Consider the following 17,335-nt stretch of genomic DNA (forward strand, 5'->3'; position numbering starts at 1 on the left):
CCCATGGACTCCAACAGGTGCTTGTGTGAGCCAAGCAGCTGGCTCTGTGTCTGCTAAAAAGCCATCTGATGCGCATCCATTATCTGCACTGCTGGTGTGACATCAAGAGAGGAAACTCTCTCATATCCCTGCAAAGTCAGCTCCTTCAGGGCGACTTCAGATGCAGCCCTCAAACAGCAAGGACAACTCTCTGCTTCCCACACATTTGTGCTATAACATAGTAAAATGGAAGATATACATCTCCCCTGTGGAGAGATGCTTCACTGATATGGCTGTGATCACTCGGTATGTGTAGGATGCACGCAGTCCAGCACAGGAAAAGATGTGCAAGTTTTCCCTTTAGATTTTTTTTTCCTCCGGGAACACAAATAGTGAATCAATCATGTTCACTTTGACACTTCTTGTAATGTCGCTGTCACTCCACCTCTCTCAAGCGTATGCCAAGTCTCTGAATCACTGCTTGCACCCAACACTGCTGTTGCAGGAGCGAATCAGGCTTCTGCTTATGCAACAGGACTTCCCCTTCCTCTTCTCCCCACTGTAATCCTCAAAACTCTGCTCCAGAGGTTTGGGGGACTCTGGGAAATATTTTGAGTGCATACAGGGGGAGAAAGTGAAGTCCACTCATGCAGTATTGGATACAACCCACTCTAATGTCTCCTCCTGACTGCCCTGACTGCAGTACATGGGAAGGTAATGTGTCAGTGGCCGGGAAAATGAAAGGGCTTTTGGACTCACCTCCACATCATAGAAGGCCATGAGGACAGCAAAGCTGGTGAGGTGGTCGCACTGGCAGTGTGTGCTGGTGTCAGTGCTGGTGTTCAGGCGTGTGCAGCCTTCTTGAGACCAGTGCCCACTGCCATTGACAGGCTTCCAGAAGGCACAAATCACCTGCAGGTCAGGCCTTGATTCCTAAGAAGAAAGCGGGAGGGAAGCATCTTGAGGTACCTGGAGGTTAGGAGCAGGGGAGCAGTATTCTTGCAAATGTGTACATGTATACAGAATGGGAGGAAGCATAAACTGTGTGAACTTAATGCTGTTAATATGGATCAATGAGATGTCAACATCTGCTCATGGGAGCTGGACAGAAGAGGACTGAGAATGCCCTTCTTTTCTGGCATGTCTGCTTCCTCATGTAAAAGGGCGAGGTTGAAACAGAAAAATGGCCCGCACAGAGAACACTCTGGTGGCTGGTGCTAGGGGTGGCAAAGAGGAAGTGGGGAATTAAGTACTCACTGTTCTCCGGTGACTGAAGTTGAAAGAGACAGGGGCCCTCAAGGCTGTGGTTTCATTGTGGCCCACAAAAGCAGAGGCCACCGTGGACAGGACCTCGTAGTTGGGCTTGCCTGGCACCTGTGCACATTGTGGGCACTTCCCCACTTGCTCCCATTCTTTCCCTTCAACGTGAGCATCAGCCAGGATGGTCCCCAGTCTGCGGTAGGAGAGCAGGCCGGCCAGGCTGAAAGCTGAAAAGAGAAAAGTGTTAGTCACTCTCTCGGAACTGAAGAACTAAACAGGTGCTGGTATGATGAAACCTAAAGGTTTATACACAGCAGAATGAGGTGACAAGAATCCTGAAAGGGGAGAAAAGTCTACCGTTTTATTTAGCAGCTGGAGGGATATCAGAATTTTGAATTGCTCTCTATGAAGATAGAGGGGAAAACACTGCAACTAGAACAGCAGGAATTAGGTTGGGGTGCAGCCTCCCACTTGTTCCATATGCTTTAAAATGTTTTTTTTACAGGGAATATTTTACGGGGGAAACATCATGGGAGGTAGGGAGACATCCCCACCCACAATCTTGTGGTATGGTCTGTTCTTTCACCCTATTGTGCTGCATGTGCGGACTAGGCCTAAGAAATATCAACACAGGGAAAGCTCCCTCTGCTTCCCTTAAAAAATGTACGAACTGCCTTGGATCAAGCTGTGGCTAAGGAAGGGTTGTTGTAACTCAGTTGCAGAGAACCTATTATGCATGCAGGAGGTCTCAGATTCAATCCTGGGCATCTCCAGGTACAAAACACTGGAAAGCCACTGCCAGTTAGTTGTCAACCAAGGGTGGAGAACCTTTTACAGCCTGAGGGCCACATTTCTGCCTAGATAACCTGTACTCACTGGTGTGACTAGCTGGTGAGGCCAGAGGCAAAAGTGTATACCTTTGTATAGTAGGGTAGTTTCTATACACACACACCCTCCAGCCAGCCAAGGAAGAGGCATTATCTAGAGTTCAAGGACACATTCCAGCCAGGCAAAACAATCAGGGTACAAAACAGGACCAATGTAGGAAAGTTCAAAGGCTAGACAGAAAAGCCCTGATTCCCCACTTTGAGTGCAGACTGTACTGAGCTGGAAGCACAACACGTCATCAAAGTGCAAGTAGATAAATAGGTACCGCTACAGCGGGAAGGTAAATGGCGTTTCTGTGTGCTGCTCTGGTTTGCCAGAAGCAGCTTTGTCATGCTGGCCACATGACCTGGAAGCTGTACACTGGCTTCCTCGGCGAATAATGCGAAATGAGCGCTGCAACCCCAGAGTCGGTCATGACTGGACCTACTGGTCAGGGGTCCCTTTTCCTTTACCTTTATGCAGGCTGAAGGTGCATCTAGTCCAGCATTTGGAATTGCAGGTGGTGTGTATGAGCAAGAGAAGAGGATTAATTTCTTCTTCCTCTGTTTATGGGATCATCAGAGTACCTGCCTGGCCACTGCTGCAAAAAGATGGCTTCTCTGCCTCTGGGGCACTAAGAATCTTCTCTTGTTTGTGACGTGGTACGCATTCAGAGCTTCTGAACACGGAAGTTGCATATTGCTATCAATGGTGGACCCACTATGTAGGAAGTTCCTGAAATTATGTATATTCCAGGAGAAATAATACTTCCTTTTGCCCACCCTAAATATTCTGCCAATTCTATTGGTAACCCTTGAGAGAGGAAGGGTGGGGGCAAATCTCTCCATACCATTTGTTTTTCTTAAAATAAAGCTTTTTAACAGGCCTTTCCACTCAGTTGTCTTTTTCTTTTTTGTCTCATAAGTCGAAATGCCGCAAGCACTTTTGCTTCCCCCAACACATACTTAAACTGGTTATCTCAGGCTTTCACTACCTGCATCCCACACCTTGACAGCAATAGAGCTACGGTATTTGTGGAGAACCTGTGGCTCTCCAACTGCTGTTGGACTACAACTCCCATCATCCCTGACCACAGACTATGTTGACTAACGCTGGTGGGGGTGGGGTGGGGGGCTGAAATCCAACAACCTTGAGAGAGCCACAGACTCCATCCCTGGCATTGGGAAAACTTTGCATTCTTTGTAAAACAAGACACAGTCGCCTCAGGTTGACTCTCTGGCATAGGGATTTCTAAGCGCTGCATTCCATCACCCCAAGCAGGTGAGGAGGAGATATTAAACATAGGACCTGGCAGCCCTCAAGTTAGTTAGTTTACGAGATTAAATTCAATATACAAAACAGTACCATTCAAAATAGTAGCAATAAAATGAAATGGCATTGTCCTGATCTAGCTATGGAGCTCCACAGGCACACACAGGCTTGTTTGCATGTGGACATCACCTGCAGATGATGCACACACATAAATGAGCTGTGCCTTGAAATGTGGATACCCCATCTCTGTCGCCCTACTCCACCACAATATACAAAGCCTGGCCTTCGAAGCTGTGTCCCCAGGGAAGCTGGCTCTTCTCCATTGCCTCTTCCCAGCTTTTCCTGTCAGCTGAAGGCCTCTTGCTGTGGGCAACAGCTGCATCTGTACACCAGCCCCTTTGCTGTTTTTTGCTCTCTTTTTTTCTTCTCTCCAGTCCCTTTGTGGTGTGCATGGGGTTCCCTTACCTTCGCCTTCTTTGCTTGCTGCTTCCCATTTTAGCTTCATTTGGGTAGAATCCTGCAACAGCCGTGCTGAGCTCTGGTTTCGGTTCCCAGCTGTCCTGATGTCCATGGTCAACTCTGGAGTGAATGAAACAAAAACCCAGGCCGAGTTTGACAGCCAGCAGAAAAGACAACATCCCAAGAACATATGTCACTTCCCTCAAAAGCTACTCCACTTGTAGTCTCTCCCAGCATGGGAAAGATCTTGCATGCCACAAAGAAGAACTGGGAAAGGAGGGAAGAAGGTTCCTGATGACTCCAGTGCCAGCCTTTCCCACCCTGAAAGGGTCACAGGGTGCACAGCCAAGGGAGCCAACATGGTGCCCTTCAGATGCCTTAGGGACTCCAATAGCCATCATTCCTGGGGCTAATGGGAGTTGGGAGTTCCAACAACATCTGGAAGGCTACCCCTGGGAGATAGGGTAGGTACACCTGCAATGGGGGGGGGGACAGGAAAATCCCAATCAGGTCACCTGCAAATGCTCTGCACACCAACCTGTTCCATTGCTGCTCCCCGTGCTCACAGTGTTTTTGGGTAAAGCGAATGCTAGAACTCTGAGCAGGACCTCCACAGTTCCCATCATCTCAGTGACCAAACGGTGCCCCTGCTCCTTGTTCCCACTTGGCATCAGAGCCACGAGGTCATCCAGAAGTGCCAGCAGACCCTTGAGAATGAAAATAGGATGTCATCAGCTCTCAAGGGAAAAAGCTGCCACCATTATGGTCCAGACAATCAAAACACACAGAGACGAGATGGTCAACACTAGTCTGATTAATCAGGTGTCATCAGAGCAAGTGCATGCAAGCACTGAGAGTGTAGATTTCGACCGTGTGTTGCTTGTTCAGCGCATGGGAAACGGGAAGGTAGTTCTGTGAACTTGTGTATGGTTATTGAAACACTTGTTGGCTCGCAGTTTGAGCCAATGTACTACTGTGCACATGGCAACGACGGCCAGTGACTTGTTTGTTCACAACCGCTTCAGAACTTCCCTCTTGAACTATTAATTCTCCCATCTTTAGAAATGCTGGTCTCCAGGTTTTTTTATTTTTACTTAAGAGAAAGCACCATAGTTTTGTTTTATTTTTTTTTATAAAAAATGGAGGGATTGGGAAATATCCTGCATAGTAACACCTGATTCCAAATATAGTTAATTGGGAGTAAGTAAATATAGTAATTTGGGAATAAGTTAAAAGGGACGCGGGTGGCGCTGTGGGTTAAACCACAGAGCCTAGGGCTTGCTGATCAGAAGGTCGGCGGCAGGGGCGTAGGAAGATAGGGGCGGTGGGGGCGGATCGCCCTGAGCGACAATTCCAGGGGCGCCATCGCCACTGCCCGCCCTGCCCCCAAAAGGCACGCCCCGCCCCTGCGCACGGTGCGCCGCGCCACATCATTGCGCACGGCGTGCCACGCCCCCAAAGTGCGCCACGTCACTGGGGGCAGTGTACCTGCTCTCCACCCCCAGTGGCGGAGCATGCAGCTCCGCCGCTGGTTGGCGGTTCGAATCCCCCTGGTGGGGTGAGCTCCCGTTGCTCGGTGCCAGCTCTGCCAACCTTGCAGTTCGAAAGCACGTCAGAGTGCAAGTAGATAAATAGGGACCGCTACAGCGGGAAGGTAAACGACGTTTCCATGAGCTGCTCTGGTTTGCCAGAAGTGGCTTAGTCATGCTGGCCACATGACCTGGAAGCTGTACACCAGCTCCCTCGGCCAATAATGCGAGATGAGCACCGCAACCCCATTGGTTTCAGTCAAATTTACTACCTTACAGGATTGTACCCCCAAAAAAACCTACACAAAAAGTTAAAAAGTTAGTAAAATACTAATAGGAGGTAGCCAGTGTTCTAATCATCTTTCCATATGTAGCAAGATTTCAAATGAAAATTTTCAGTGAAAAACCACTGGGTTATAGGGACCTTTGGCTGCCAAGTCATTACAGCAGATTGTAACAGATTTTGTATTTGCAAGTTAAAGGATCGTTGAACAGAGTTCTGTCTGAAGCCACTGAACCACTTGACAAAGGAGGTGTGTGTGTGTGTGTGTGTGTGTGTGTGAACAGAAAGTTTGCGCATTCCTACCCTTATACATTGCATCCTCCTTTATGCTCTTGATAGAATTTTGTATCATTTATGTCATTGGTTCCCAGTCTTCTTTGGGCCACTGCCTCCTTGGCTCCATAAGCTCATCCTCAGTGCCCACTACCCTACAAAATACTATTCAGAATAACGGTTTACACCAGTGTTTCCCAAACTTGGGTCTCCAGCTGTTTTTGTACTACAACTCCCATCATCCCTAGCTAGCAAGACCAGTGGTCGGGGACAATGGGAATTGTAGTCCAAAAATACCTGGAGACCCAAGTTTGGGAAACACTGGTTAACACAACACACTAAGAAAGATAATAACACAATAAAGTTCAATACAGGAACAATTATTTGCACATTTATTCAGAATTAAATTGGAATTGTTTTGTTTAATAAATTCAACAAAATTAATGAACTTGATCCACTAATACCAGCTTTTCAAAGTCTGATAGTCATTTATACCTCCAGCATATGGTTTGAGTGTTATCTCACTTGATGTTTTGCATTTCAGAAGAAATACAATTGACTAAAGTAGTAATGTTTATTTTGGCTCATGTTGTGAACAGCAATAGCTTTCTGGATTGTTCCAATGGTGGCTTATTGTTAACCTCTTAGCTACCAATGGAAATGCACCAAATTTTGCTGTGCGAATAGAAGTTTTGTCTACCGACTACCAGTTGAAGCTTGTCCAACTCCCTCTCCCATTTTTTTTATGCTCATGAAGAAACAAAAATTGACGCAGCTGGGATTGATCTAATTCAGCACTGTAAACTGAACTGGTCTTGCCAATATTGTGCAAACATTTGCATGAGTATGGGGAGGATGGAGGGCTCCATAAACATGTACACAGTGCGGTGGTAGGGAATGTAAACTTAAAATGTTTTTGTTTCAGTATACTTCTTTTCTTTAATGGCTGCTGCTTTTGTTAATTGCTGCTGGTGTTTAGCTGCTATTATTTAGGGTTAAGTCAGAGCAATATGGCTTTAACTGGATGATGTGACGACTTATGAAGGGTTGTTTCCAGTTAAATTATACTCAAGAGTAGATCCTTTGAAATGAATGGACCTCAGTTAGTCATATCCAATCATTTCAATTGGTATGCTCTGAGCATACCAATCATTGGAGGCGGCCCAAAATTTTGTACATCACTCATTTCCTAAAAGGCTGTGTATAGTTCAGTAGTAAATAAAGTAAAATAAATGGGAAAATGGCTGCTGGAGAGGTGAGGGAAGGTCACAACCAGCGTGTGTGAGAAGAAAAAGAAGCACAGCTGCACATGTGCAAAGGGGAAAACTGAATGAAATGTTGCCCTTAAAATTTAAGAATGTTTAATCACTGATAGTGCTGTATTTTGGTATTATTCTATCTGACCCATTGCTAAACATTTCCAGCACCAGTGTCTCTGGCCCTCCAGATGTTGTTGGACTCCAATGCCCATCAGTCCCAGTCAACATGGCCAATGGTCTGCAATGTGGCAGCTGATGTCAAAAGCAATGTCTGCAGGGCTCACAGGTCCTGCACCCCTCCCCTGCACCTCAAACTAGACCACAACCATTTTGTTTAGACAACCTTTTGGTCTGGGATGTTTCATTTGCAAATACAGTACTGTGAGTGTGAAATGGAAAGTAGAACCAGGTCATTTAAAAAACAAATATGCTTTCCCTCATTCGCTTGCTCTACAGGGGCAGGAAATGCATATACTGTATATATATATATAGACATACATACACACTGTATTTGAGAGTCGCTTACTAAAATGGTCTTAAAGGCAGCTTCATGTGTAACATTTGCACATGTTCCTGCACTGTGCAGACTTGTGCAATATGGGTACATCCTGCAGAGACTCCCCATTTGCTGCAATTACTGCTTCAGTGGGAAAACATATCCTCTCCTCATGGAAAATGTACGAAGCACCATTTTTCTTACAGGGAAGTTGATTGTTGGCTAGAAAGCACTACTTGTTGGCCTCTGTTTCCACTTATTTTTGGAGCAGCACATTCTGCTAAGCCCTGCAGCTCTGACCTTTGGAGTAAAGGCAAGTGTTAGAGAAGGCAAAGGAGAAACCAGCTTGAAACATACCTGCAGCTGCTTCTTTGCATCTGTTGCCCCTTGCATTTCCAGCAATGAATCACAGAGATGCTTCCTTTTTGCTCTGAAGTCACAGAGGAGTGCCTGGAAAACAACCCCCACAAAACTTTAAATTGCTGTGCCTGTTTAAGCCTATGGGCCAAGCAAGGAAGCAGCATTCACATCTCTTTAGTGCTGGTACACTTGATTTTTAAAATAACAAACAGCTGGCGCCAGGAGACTCTGATCCAGATCAGGATCATGGCATGAGACGTACTTTAAGTCCTTTGCCCCGGCCTCAGTCCCAGACTGGACAGACAGTTCTTTGCAATGGAAGGGAAGCTGCAAAGGGCTAATGCTGTGGACTGAGCAGCTGCGTCACAAACGCAAGAGGAAAGAGGCCCTAAGAAACACAGAGAGCAAGATTCAAACCAAGACAAATGGCTGTATTCCAGGACACAGCTACATGCGCACAACACCTATTTAGGACAAGTGCACAAGGTGACAGCCAGTATTTTGTTCTGACATTTAACAGCAATGCTCAAATTTCCCTCCAAAGTAGTTTAAACGTTCCCACTTTCAGAAAGCTGGGGCTTTATGAGGATGCTTTCAGGGAAGCAAATCACAGATGTTTTAATTCTGTGGCTACATAACTCATGGATTAATTGTTACCCCTCAGCTGAAACATAAAACCTTTGGATGGATCGGTAGTTTCACGGGTATTAACATGAAGGTAATTCTCTTTGTAGGAAATTCCTGGGGTTTAAATTCCACAAGCTCTTATTTTAAAAGTCATGAACATCTCCCTCTGCCCTGTCTCAATGGACAAACAAGACAGGACTGTATATACTCTACACAACAGAAATGTAGCTTCCTGAGAATTTCAGCTAAGTTTTTTTTTTTGGGGGGGGGGGGTAAAGTTTCTGGTCCTTAAGATGGCAGTGCAAACATATTTAAGTGTATGTGGGAAGTACCTAGAGGGAATCTCCACCATCCGTGTAGGACTGCAACCAGGTTTCCAATGGTTACATGGTAGAGCTTCAGTGCCATGAACAACTTTTTGCCTCTTCCTATAGCTAACGTAAAGTATGCCAATTAAACACTATATCCAAATCTTCACAATTTGTATCATTTATACATGCAATGTAATGCAGCTTTCCTTAGAGAGTTTTGATGGATTTGGTTCTTTTTTCAAATAACCAGATATATGCAGTTCTCACACAGCAGCCAATTACCCGAGTCAGTACAAAGCCTATGCATGTAGTCAATTTGGTCTTGATTTCCAAGGTCCAATGTTAGGGACTCACCTGTCCATCTGAACAGTTATCACTTGAAGGCTCCGGGCAGCTGAATTCTGGGAAAAGAAGGACAAATTATCAGAAAGTATTGCTCTCCATCCTTTTCCAAAAAGCCTTTCACATTCTGCTTGCTGTTTTTGAGAGCCAGGGGCACATTACATTGTTTCTACTGAGTAACCCATAATGGCTCCAGCAGCTCCTGTTTGAGTGGCAGTAGCTAAATATGTCTGAACCCAACAACGGATATGTATTAGGGCCATGCAACAACCACAAGATTCAGCTTGTTTCCGTAGTGCTTGGAAGCAGATTGGTCTACTTCAAATCTGCTCTGTGTCATTCCAATTTAATCCACTTTTTGAGTCCAAAACTGATCTGTTAAATCTAAAGCTCTGCTTTGTCCCCATTGACTATAATGGGGAATATAAAAACGGCTATAATTTCACATAAATAGATGAAATTTGCAGGAAAATGAACCCATACACAGTGGGTTAAGCCTGCCAAATTTCAGACAGATTCATCCAAAGTTTTTTGTTTAGGGAATATTTAAAGGTTGCTTTTTAAATTAAAGAATAAGTCTCTAACTTTTTTATTTTCTGCCAGAATTGGATGCAAACTGCAGGCTTAGTTGCTCCTTTTGTGGGGATGAAGCCTGTCAAGCCTCGAAGATATATACCGTATGTGGTGTTTTTTCTGCAATGGCAGACTATACTTTTGGGGGGTGGGAAAAGAGAAATTTTCTCCCCTCCTTTTCGTGGGCAAAAATGGGGACCTGGAGGAGGTGCTATCCCCCAAGTCACTGTGACTACAGCACACTGGGAAAACAATTCACTGTGACTGAAAGCAACACCTGTTTTTCAAAATGAAAGGTTCTCCTTCCCACTCACCTCTACACCCCTTCCCTCCCCAGCTCTGGGTCTTTCCCCAGCCAGCTTTGTTTCGTTTCTCAGAAAAAAGTAAAATAACATATTGGGAGAACATTAAGTACTTACGGAGATCCTGCTCGATGGCCCATTTAGTCTAATACCCTGTTCTCACATGATGCCTATGGGAAGCCCCAAAGCAGCTGCTGAGCACACTGGCATTCAGAGGCATACTGCCTCCGACGGTGGAGGGAGAATGTAGCTGTCATAGCTAGGAGCCTCCCATATCCCTCTCCCCTCCATGAATTTGTCTAATGCTCTTTTATAGCCACCCATGACTGGCCTCTTGCGGGAGCAAAAGCCACGATGCCATGTGAAGAAGTACTTCCCGTGGTCTCTTCTGAATCCTCCACCCTTGAGCAAGAAAAGGATAAAATAAATCCACCGGTGAATGCTGTCTGTCATTTAGAAATGACCTGCAGGTTCCAGCACATGTGGACGAATTCAGACTACAAGAGCATGGAACCTTGTTTCCATGCTTTCAAATGTTGGCCACAGCTATGGAGCAGTTAGCCCCAACTTTTAAAGGATGGGCTGGGAACTGTGACAGCACACGAAGCGAAAGATGGGGATCCTTCTTTTAGCTGGGGGTCACATGCCTCTAAGGGCCCACACGCCGCCATACCCTTTCTCTCTGTCTCTGCTACCCCCTTCCTTCTCTTCTTCTCTCTGGCCTCCTCCTCCTCATTCACAGGGCTGTAAGGGAACAGGGCAGACAGCCCTTACCAGATGTCTGGCCTGACCACTTGCAGAGGCCTCCCCTCCCCTTCCTCTATTCCCCATCCAGCTTTGGCTCCCCATTCTATCCCTCCTGCTTTGCATCCTTCCCACCAGAGTCCCCTCTTCATTGGCAGGAAATTACCATATTTTTCCATCTATAAGATGCCCCCATGTATAAGACACCCCCTATTTTGGGGGACTCAGATTTAAGAAAATGGGGGGAGATGTATCCGTGCATAAAACACTTCCTAATTTTTGACATTATTTTTTAGTAAAAAAAAACCTAGTCACAGAAAAATACGGTAGGTCAAGGGCCGCATGTGGGCTTGCCACCCCTGCACTAAAGCCTCCCCTTGTGGTTTGCTGAGTTCGCGACTTAGTGCTGCTACACACACCTGGCCTCTTTCCCCCAAGATACACCTGGCTGTCCTGGCCATACTGGCCCTACACAGCAAGGATTGGCGCAAGCTGGCCGTTCTGGAGCCACAAGCCCCGGGAGTGCTGCTGAAACAAAGCTCCTCACCCCTGCCTGGTCTGAAGGAGCCTGAAGAAGTGGAGAGCAGAGGGTGGTTAATTGTTGTCAATCACTCATGCTGGAAGGGGAATCTGTCAAAGCAGAATTCCAGGGGAGTGGAAACTAGACGCCCCTGTGGAGATGAGCCATCGATGGAAGTTGTAAGGAAATAATGCACCTGGGTAGCCTAGTTAGATGTTGTCTGAGCAGAAAATGATCACTGTTAACGCATCTGGAATCAAATTGTCTTTGCATGCAGGGAGCCAGTGACTGAGGCAAGGAAGGCAAGATAAGTGTTTTCAGTTTATTGAAGTAATCAATGGACCTTTTCTGCATTTCTTCCCATGTGGATTTAACTTTACTGGAGTAGGAGTATTTTTTTAAACCAAGGAATAGTGCTACACTAAAGCAAGATCAGAAGGCAAATGTATGCATCTCCCCACCATGCATTATCTAGACTCTAGGTCAGGGATCAGCAAACTTTTTCAGCAGGGGGCCGGTCCACTGTCCCTCAGACCTTGTGGGGGGCCAGACTATATTTTGAAAAAAAAATGAATGAATTCCTATGCCCCACAAATAACCCAGAGATGCATTTTAAGTAAAAGGACACATTCTACTCATGTAAAAACACCAGGCAGGTCCCACAAATAACCAGAGATGCATTTTAAATAAAATAATACATTCTATTCATGTAAAAACATGCTGATTCCCGAACTGTCCGTGGGCCAGATTTAGAAGGCGATTGGGCCGCATCCGGCCCCCGGGCCTTAGTTTGGGGACCCCTGCTCTAGGTCTATGTTCATTACACATCATGGCCTTTGACAATGTCAGCCTCCCCCCTCCCCTTAGAACACAGCCCCCTGCCTAAGGTTACCAGACGTCCCCGTTTCCCGGGACAGTCCCCGGATCTACAAATCAGTCCCCATACAAATTCCATTGAAGTTGAAAAGTGTCCCCGGATTCATTGAAAAAAACCTGGTCACCTTACCCCTGCCCTCTCCATTTCCTAGCCTCTTCCCCCATAATTCACCTTTGCATTTTGTGATGTTTTTACCCAACGGTCCAACATCCATATACTGAAAATACCCTGATGGGCACGTACACAGAAAGCTCCCCTCGACGTTTTCACATTCGGCACTTTCATGACAAATATTTTGTTTACATTCATCAATATCTGAAAAGGGGGGGGGGTGGAGAGAGAGAAACAACAACATGAGAATAAGAAATCTGAAAAGGGAATCGAGAGGAAGAAGTAAGAAACAACCAAGCTGTCTCCTAGCATTCAGCAATCTGTTGAGTCAACTGGGGGTGTCTTTGGGGTCAAGGTAACTAGATAGAATCACAACTGTGTGAATTCAGTTCTGCTGCAATGCATTCTGCATTATTCCGTGGCTGAAATTCAACTAAGTTTTATTCAGAGCAGATCCACTGAAATTAACGAACACAACCAAGTCAGGCCCATTCATTTCAATAGGTCTACTCTGAGTTAAACTTAGTTGACTATCACCCCATATAACATTTTTATGATGATTCTATAAAACAGTGTATTTATTTAGATTTCTCACCTGACCTTCATCTGAGCATGCTATCAGATCAGGGCACTATCACAGACTTAAAATAAAAATACAGCAACAGCAGATCCAGAACAAATAAACAATAAAATAACATTGACAGATGGAGTGAAGACTCAGGGCAGTTAAATAGGCATCTACAAAGGCTTTCTGGAAAAGATAGGTTTTCAACTTGGGTGCCAAAAAATCTGCAGTGTAGTGCAGCCACATGAATTGCACCCAGGCTAAAGTATATGCCTTGAACCGTTCCTTTGGGTGCTAGTTCTCCATGAAAAGGGCCTCTTGATGCTGAACTGCAAAACTATTGTGGGACGGTCTTCCAGTGTCATGTGGGTGAGAATGATACTGACAAAGGAAGGGTCCGCATTCTTATTTGAGCCTGGAAGATGCTTCACACAAGGACTTCCCATTTGAATATGCTAAATCCTCTCCTGTTGATAGGATTGGAAAGTCCCTGTGTGCACAAACTTCCACATACACAGTGGAAGTCTCTTGAGTACACTGGAGTCAACCCTGATGGCAGCTTCTCCTTTGAGTTTTGGCCCAGTTGGCAAGAGAAGCAAGTTTCTCATCCCTACAGCACCTCATGAACAGATGGGAATGAGGATACTGGAGAAGATAGGAAGGACAAAAAAAAAGGCCTAGATTAAAGCCATCTATTCCCAGGTTTCCTTCAAAAAGGCTCACAGAAATGGAGGACATGGCAATCCATCTGGGAAATATGGCCCCAGGAAGACTCTACAAACGGTGCCGACTTGACAAGAGGCAACTGCATGTGAATTATGCCATGCAGAAATCCACAGTTTACATGCACAAAAGCTTTAATCCCTGTAAAATGTGTAACAGTGCATACAATAGTGAAGGCAGATCATTGTTCTGGCATCACATAACCGATATAAGAATACAGAAATCTTACATATGGTAGGTTTGTGCACAGGTATGTTACAAACAGTCATATGAAATATGGCCTCATTGATCCTCCACATCCAAACATGCCCATTACGGAAGCTCAACTTCAAATGTTTTATCAGTGAATTGTACACCAAACTTCATCCAGGGAGCTCAGATTGGCTTAGACAGCCCTCCAAGCAATCTCTATTCCAAGCACTGGTCATGCTGAGGTCTCTTTTGCTTTAGCATCAGAGGTGCTCAGATCATCCTCTGGCCCCAACACATTTAACATCACTAGCTAATTGTGACTCTGTGGTAAATGAAGAATTGTCATTGCCCATGCATTCTTTTGGCCAGGTAAGGAAGTAATGTTGCATTCCCTCTGAGCTGTACCTCTACATAGCTTTTTGTCATCTTGTATGCTCTTCGCAAATCCCGGCTTGCATTTACAAAGGTAATCCCCTTTGGTGTTGATGCAACTTCCATAAGGTCCACAGATGGAAGTGTTTTTCTGGCACTCATCAATGTCTGCAATGAGAAATCTGCTTCTAGGTGAAACACAGCAAATTGGCCCCCAACCTGAGCCATCACATCATGATAAGCAGGAAACTGCTTATGGCTGCAGAAAGGCAAGCCATTCTAGGAAATCCGCCTTGATTAAGCCATTCAAAGAAGCATGCTGTTAGCATTCACTTAGAGCAGCAATTCTCAAGTGTTGGGTTGCAAGAGCATCGTAGCTGGCATGCCAGGCTGTTAGCAGGGACAAGAGAGCTTCCCATTCAAGTAAAAAAAAAAAAAGGCTAGCGTTAATAGATGTCTGCTGAGAACACCAGATTTCAGTGGCAATTGCCATCTGGAACAACTCGAGGAACCTCCAGCTTAGAGGGTGAGAGAGCAACAAGTCAGGTTTTTCGGTTAGTTTCAGCCACGGAAGCTGCAAGCAAGAAGGTAATGAACTGGAGGCACAGCTAGAGGGTGTTGTGATGTGGATGCTGCTAAACAACGTGGCGATCTTCCTTGCCTCACTTCGTGGCAGCAATTGCTGCTTTTTGTGCCGTCCCCCACAGAGGTTCCCCACTCTTGTGTTACAGACTCAGCTGCCAGAAGTAAATTAAGAAGACTAAATTATGACATCTCCCCAACAAGCAAATTTTGGCAGTTACCAGGCTTCCCATTTAGGCTAAGGGGTGCAGGCTCCCCACTCCCAGGAGCAGAGTGTTGTGTTTGCTTGAGAGAAGCCCTCCTGTTTTTATTCCCAGACAGTACACTTAGGTTTGGTGCTGGTTGTATAACTTGTGCACAACTCCACGTAGAGCCAGACCTGTGCCCCTGCTGTAGCTCTCAGCTTTATAAGTCAAGTCAGTGCCGTGCCTGGAGCGAGCATGCTGCATCTCAAGCAAGAAAGCCCTTACCCTTGCATGCTTTTTCATTCTCGGGGTCAGGCTCAAATCCTTCTACACATACGCAGGAGTTGTTCTTGCAGTTGGCATGGTATCCACATTGTAATGTCTTCTCAAGGCATTTATCCACATCTACAAATGCAACAAAGGAGGATACACTTTGCAATCTGGATGTTAACTGTCTCCTGCATGCATCAAATGGCTGAAGTCTGGGAACTCCTTTGAAGGGTATGGATCCTGTGTTGCTCACCCCCTGATGTTGGATTACACCTCCCATCATTCCTGACTGTTGGCTACGCTGACTCGGGAAGATGGGAGTTGTGATCCAACAGCATATGGAGGCTCAAACGTTCTCTGATCCTGGTTTGAGGAATCTGGGTCACTGGATTCCTCTAACCCAAGAGTGCCGAACATAATATTTTATCCTAGAATAGTAGAGTTGGAAGGGAACCCGAAGGTCAGTTAATCCAACTCCTTGCAATGCAGGAAACTAAACTAAAGCATCCATTGCAGAGGATGTAGCCTCTCACATCCTCACACAAATAATCAAATCATACTGAGAGCTTGGAAGCGAGTGCCCTTAGTAGGACAAAGGGTTGGCAATATTTCTCTTAACAGTGGGTCAGGAGGTTTCTTGTATGTGTGCAACTGGGACTTCATATTCAACATTTCCTGTTAAAACAGGGGCCTATAATTTGGGGCTAGCTCTGCTATTCAAGCCAAAAGCTGCAGGCCCCTGTAGGGGAGCCTGTTGGCTTTGGATGCTGCTCCAAGAAGGTGTTCTGAGTGTGGCAAGATTAAATATATGACATATTACTTCTATAAATATGTAAGACCAGGTTATTTAATTGCTTTTGTTTCTTCATTGTGGGCAACTGCCGGAGAAGCAAAGAGCAAAGTTGTTGGGGTTTTTATTATTTTAAAAAATGTATTTTACTTTAAAATCACTACTGTGATCTGGGAAGCTAGTATAATTACCGTCCTCCTCGTCTTCATAGTCGCTAACTTCCGGTTTACAGGTGCTACCAACCTTTTCCTTCTGTGAGCAGCCTGTTAGGACAGAGAGGAGAACAGCAACTGGTGAGTCTCTGCCTATGCCATGCAGTCAGTTCCCATTCTTCTCACTTCCTTCCAGAGAAACAACACTTAAGCCCACGTGCCCCAAATTGGACCTCCCCTTTTCCCACTACATACTTCCAAAACAACTAGTCCATCCATGCAGAGTGGGGAATTAAATATTCTGCAATCAGAATATATTATGGTAGGAGCAGCAACCCCAGAACTCGTTTCTTTCTTTCAATTTTTTTGAGAATCCAAGCTTTCATGTGTGCCAGAGTTTGCAATTTAGTTATTCTTAAGTACCGTGTTTCCCACATTTTAAGACACCGTCTTATATTTATTTTACCCAAGAAAACAAGCCTATGGCTTATTTTCGGGGGGTGTCTTTTTTTTATACAATTACTGTAAGGGTTGCTGCTGCTGGGTCCCACTGGCTCAGGGCGCACAGCAAGCCTCCTTCTTCTGCCGCGTTGCTGCTGCTGGATCCCGGAGGCAGCCTGCCGGGTTGGCACCCAGCTGCACCGGAACTGGACATGGCATGGGAGAGAGCAGGAGACTGAGCAGCCACTGCGGAATCGCACTGCGGGGTCGGCGCTGCTCAGCACCACGCAGAGTGCCGGATCGAGGAGCCGGTCTGCAGAGTCAGCACCCAGCAGCACGGGGCTGGATTGAGGAGGCGGTGCTTCGTGCGGAGCTGCTGGGCGCCAACCCTGCAGACCGGCTCCTCGATCTGGCACTCTGCGTGGTGCTGAGCAGCGCCGACCCCGCAGGCCGCCTCCTTGATCCGGTGCTCTGCAGGACACCTTTCTTTTTGCCAAGGAGTTTGCAAGCAGTTTAACGGCGCAGCCCTGTCCCTGCGCATTCAGAAGCGAGCCCTGGACTGCTTGGGGGGGCCTTACTTCATCGAGGAGGAGGAGGCCCTAAGCATTGCCGTTTTCAG

At 46.0% G+C, this 17,335-nt stretch overlaps 1 protein-coding gene across 2 annotated transcripts in view; it reads right to left on the reverse strand.

Moving 5' to 3' along the window:
• Positions 1-17,335, reverse strand: part of ADGRE5 (adhesion G protein-coupled receptor E5) — a 53,087-nt gene that overhangs the window by 8,833 nt on the left and 26,919 nt on the right. Inside the window, exons 3-12 of one of the 2 annotated variants that reach the window (XM_035104827.3) lie at positions 16,315-16,386; positions 15,349-15,468; positions 14,330-14,464; positions 12,505-12,648; positions 9,330-9,376; positions 8,035-8,127; positions 4,376-4,544; positions 3,844-3,957; positions 1,237-1,466; positions 739-912 (exon numbers count right to left, since the gene is read on the reverse strand). In XM_035104827.3, coding sequence (XP_034960718.1) covers positions 739-912; positions 1,237-1,466; positions 3,844-3,957; positions 4,376-4,544; positions 8,035-8,127; positions 9,330-9,376; positions 12,505-12,648; positions 14,330-14,464; positions 15,349-15,468; positions 16,315-16,386 — 1,298 coding nt within the window. The remainder of the gene's footprint in view (positions 1-738; positions 913-1,236; positions 1,467-3,843; positions 3,958-4,375; positions 4,545-8,034; positions 8,128-9,329; positions 9,377-12,504; positions 12,649-14,329; positions 14,465-15,348; positions 15,469-16,314; positions 16,387-17,335) is intronic. The other variant, XM_035104828.3, reaches the window with a different exon arrangement.

The sequence above is a fragment of the Zootoca vivipara genome, chromosome 2 (assembly GCF_965207765.1).
Source record: "Zootoca vivipara chromosome 2, rZooViv2.hap1.1, whole genome shotgun sequence".
In the NCBI taxonomy this organism is placed as follows: Eukaryota; Metazoa; Chordata; class Lepidosauria; order Squamata; family Lacertidae; genus Zootoca; species Zootoca vivipara.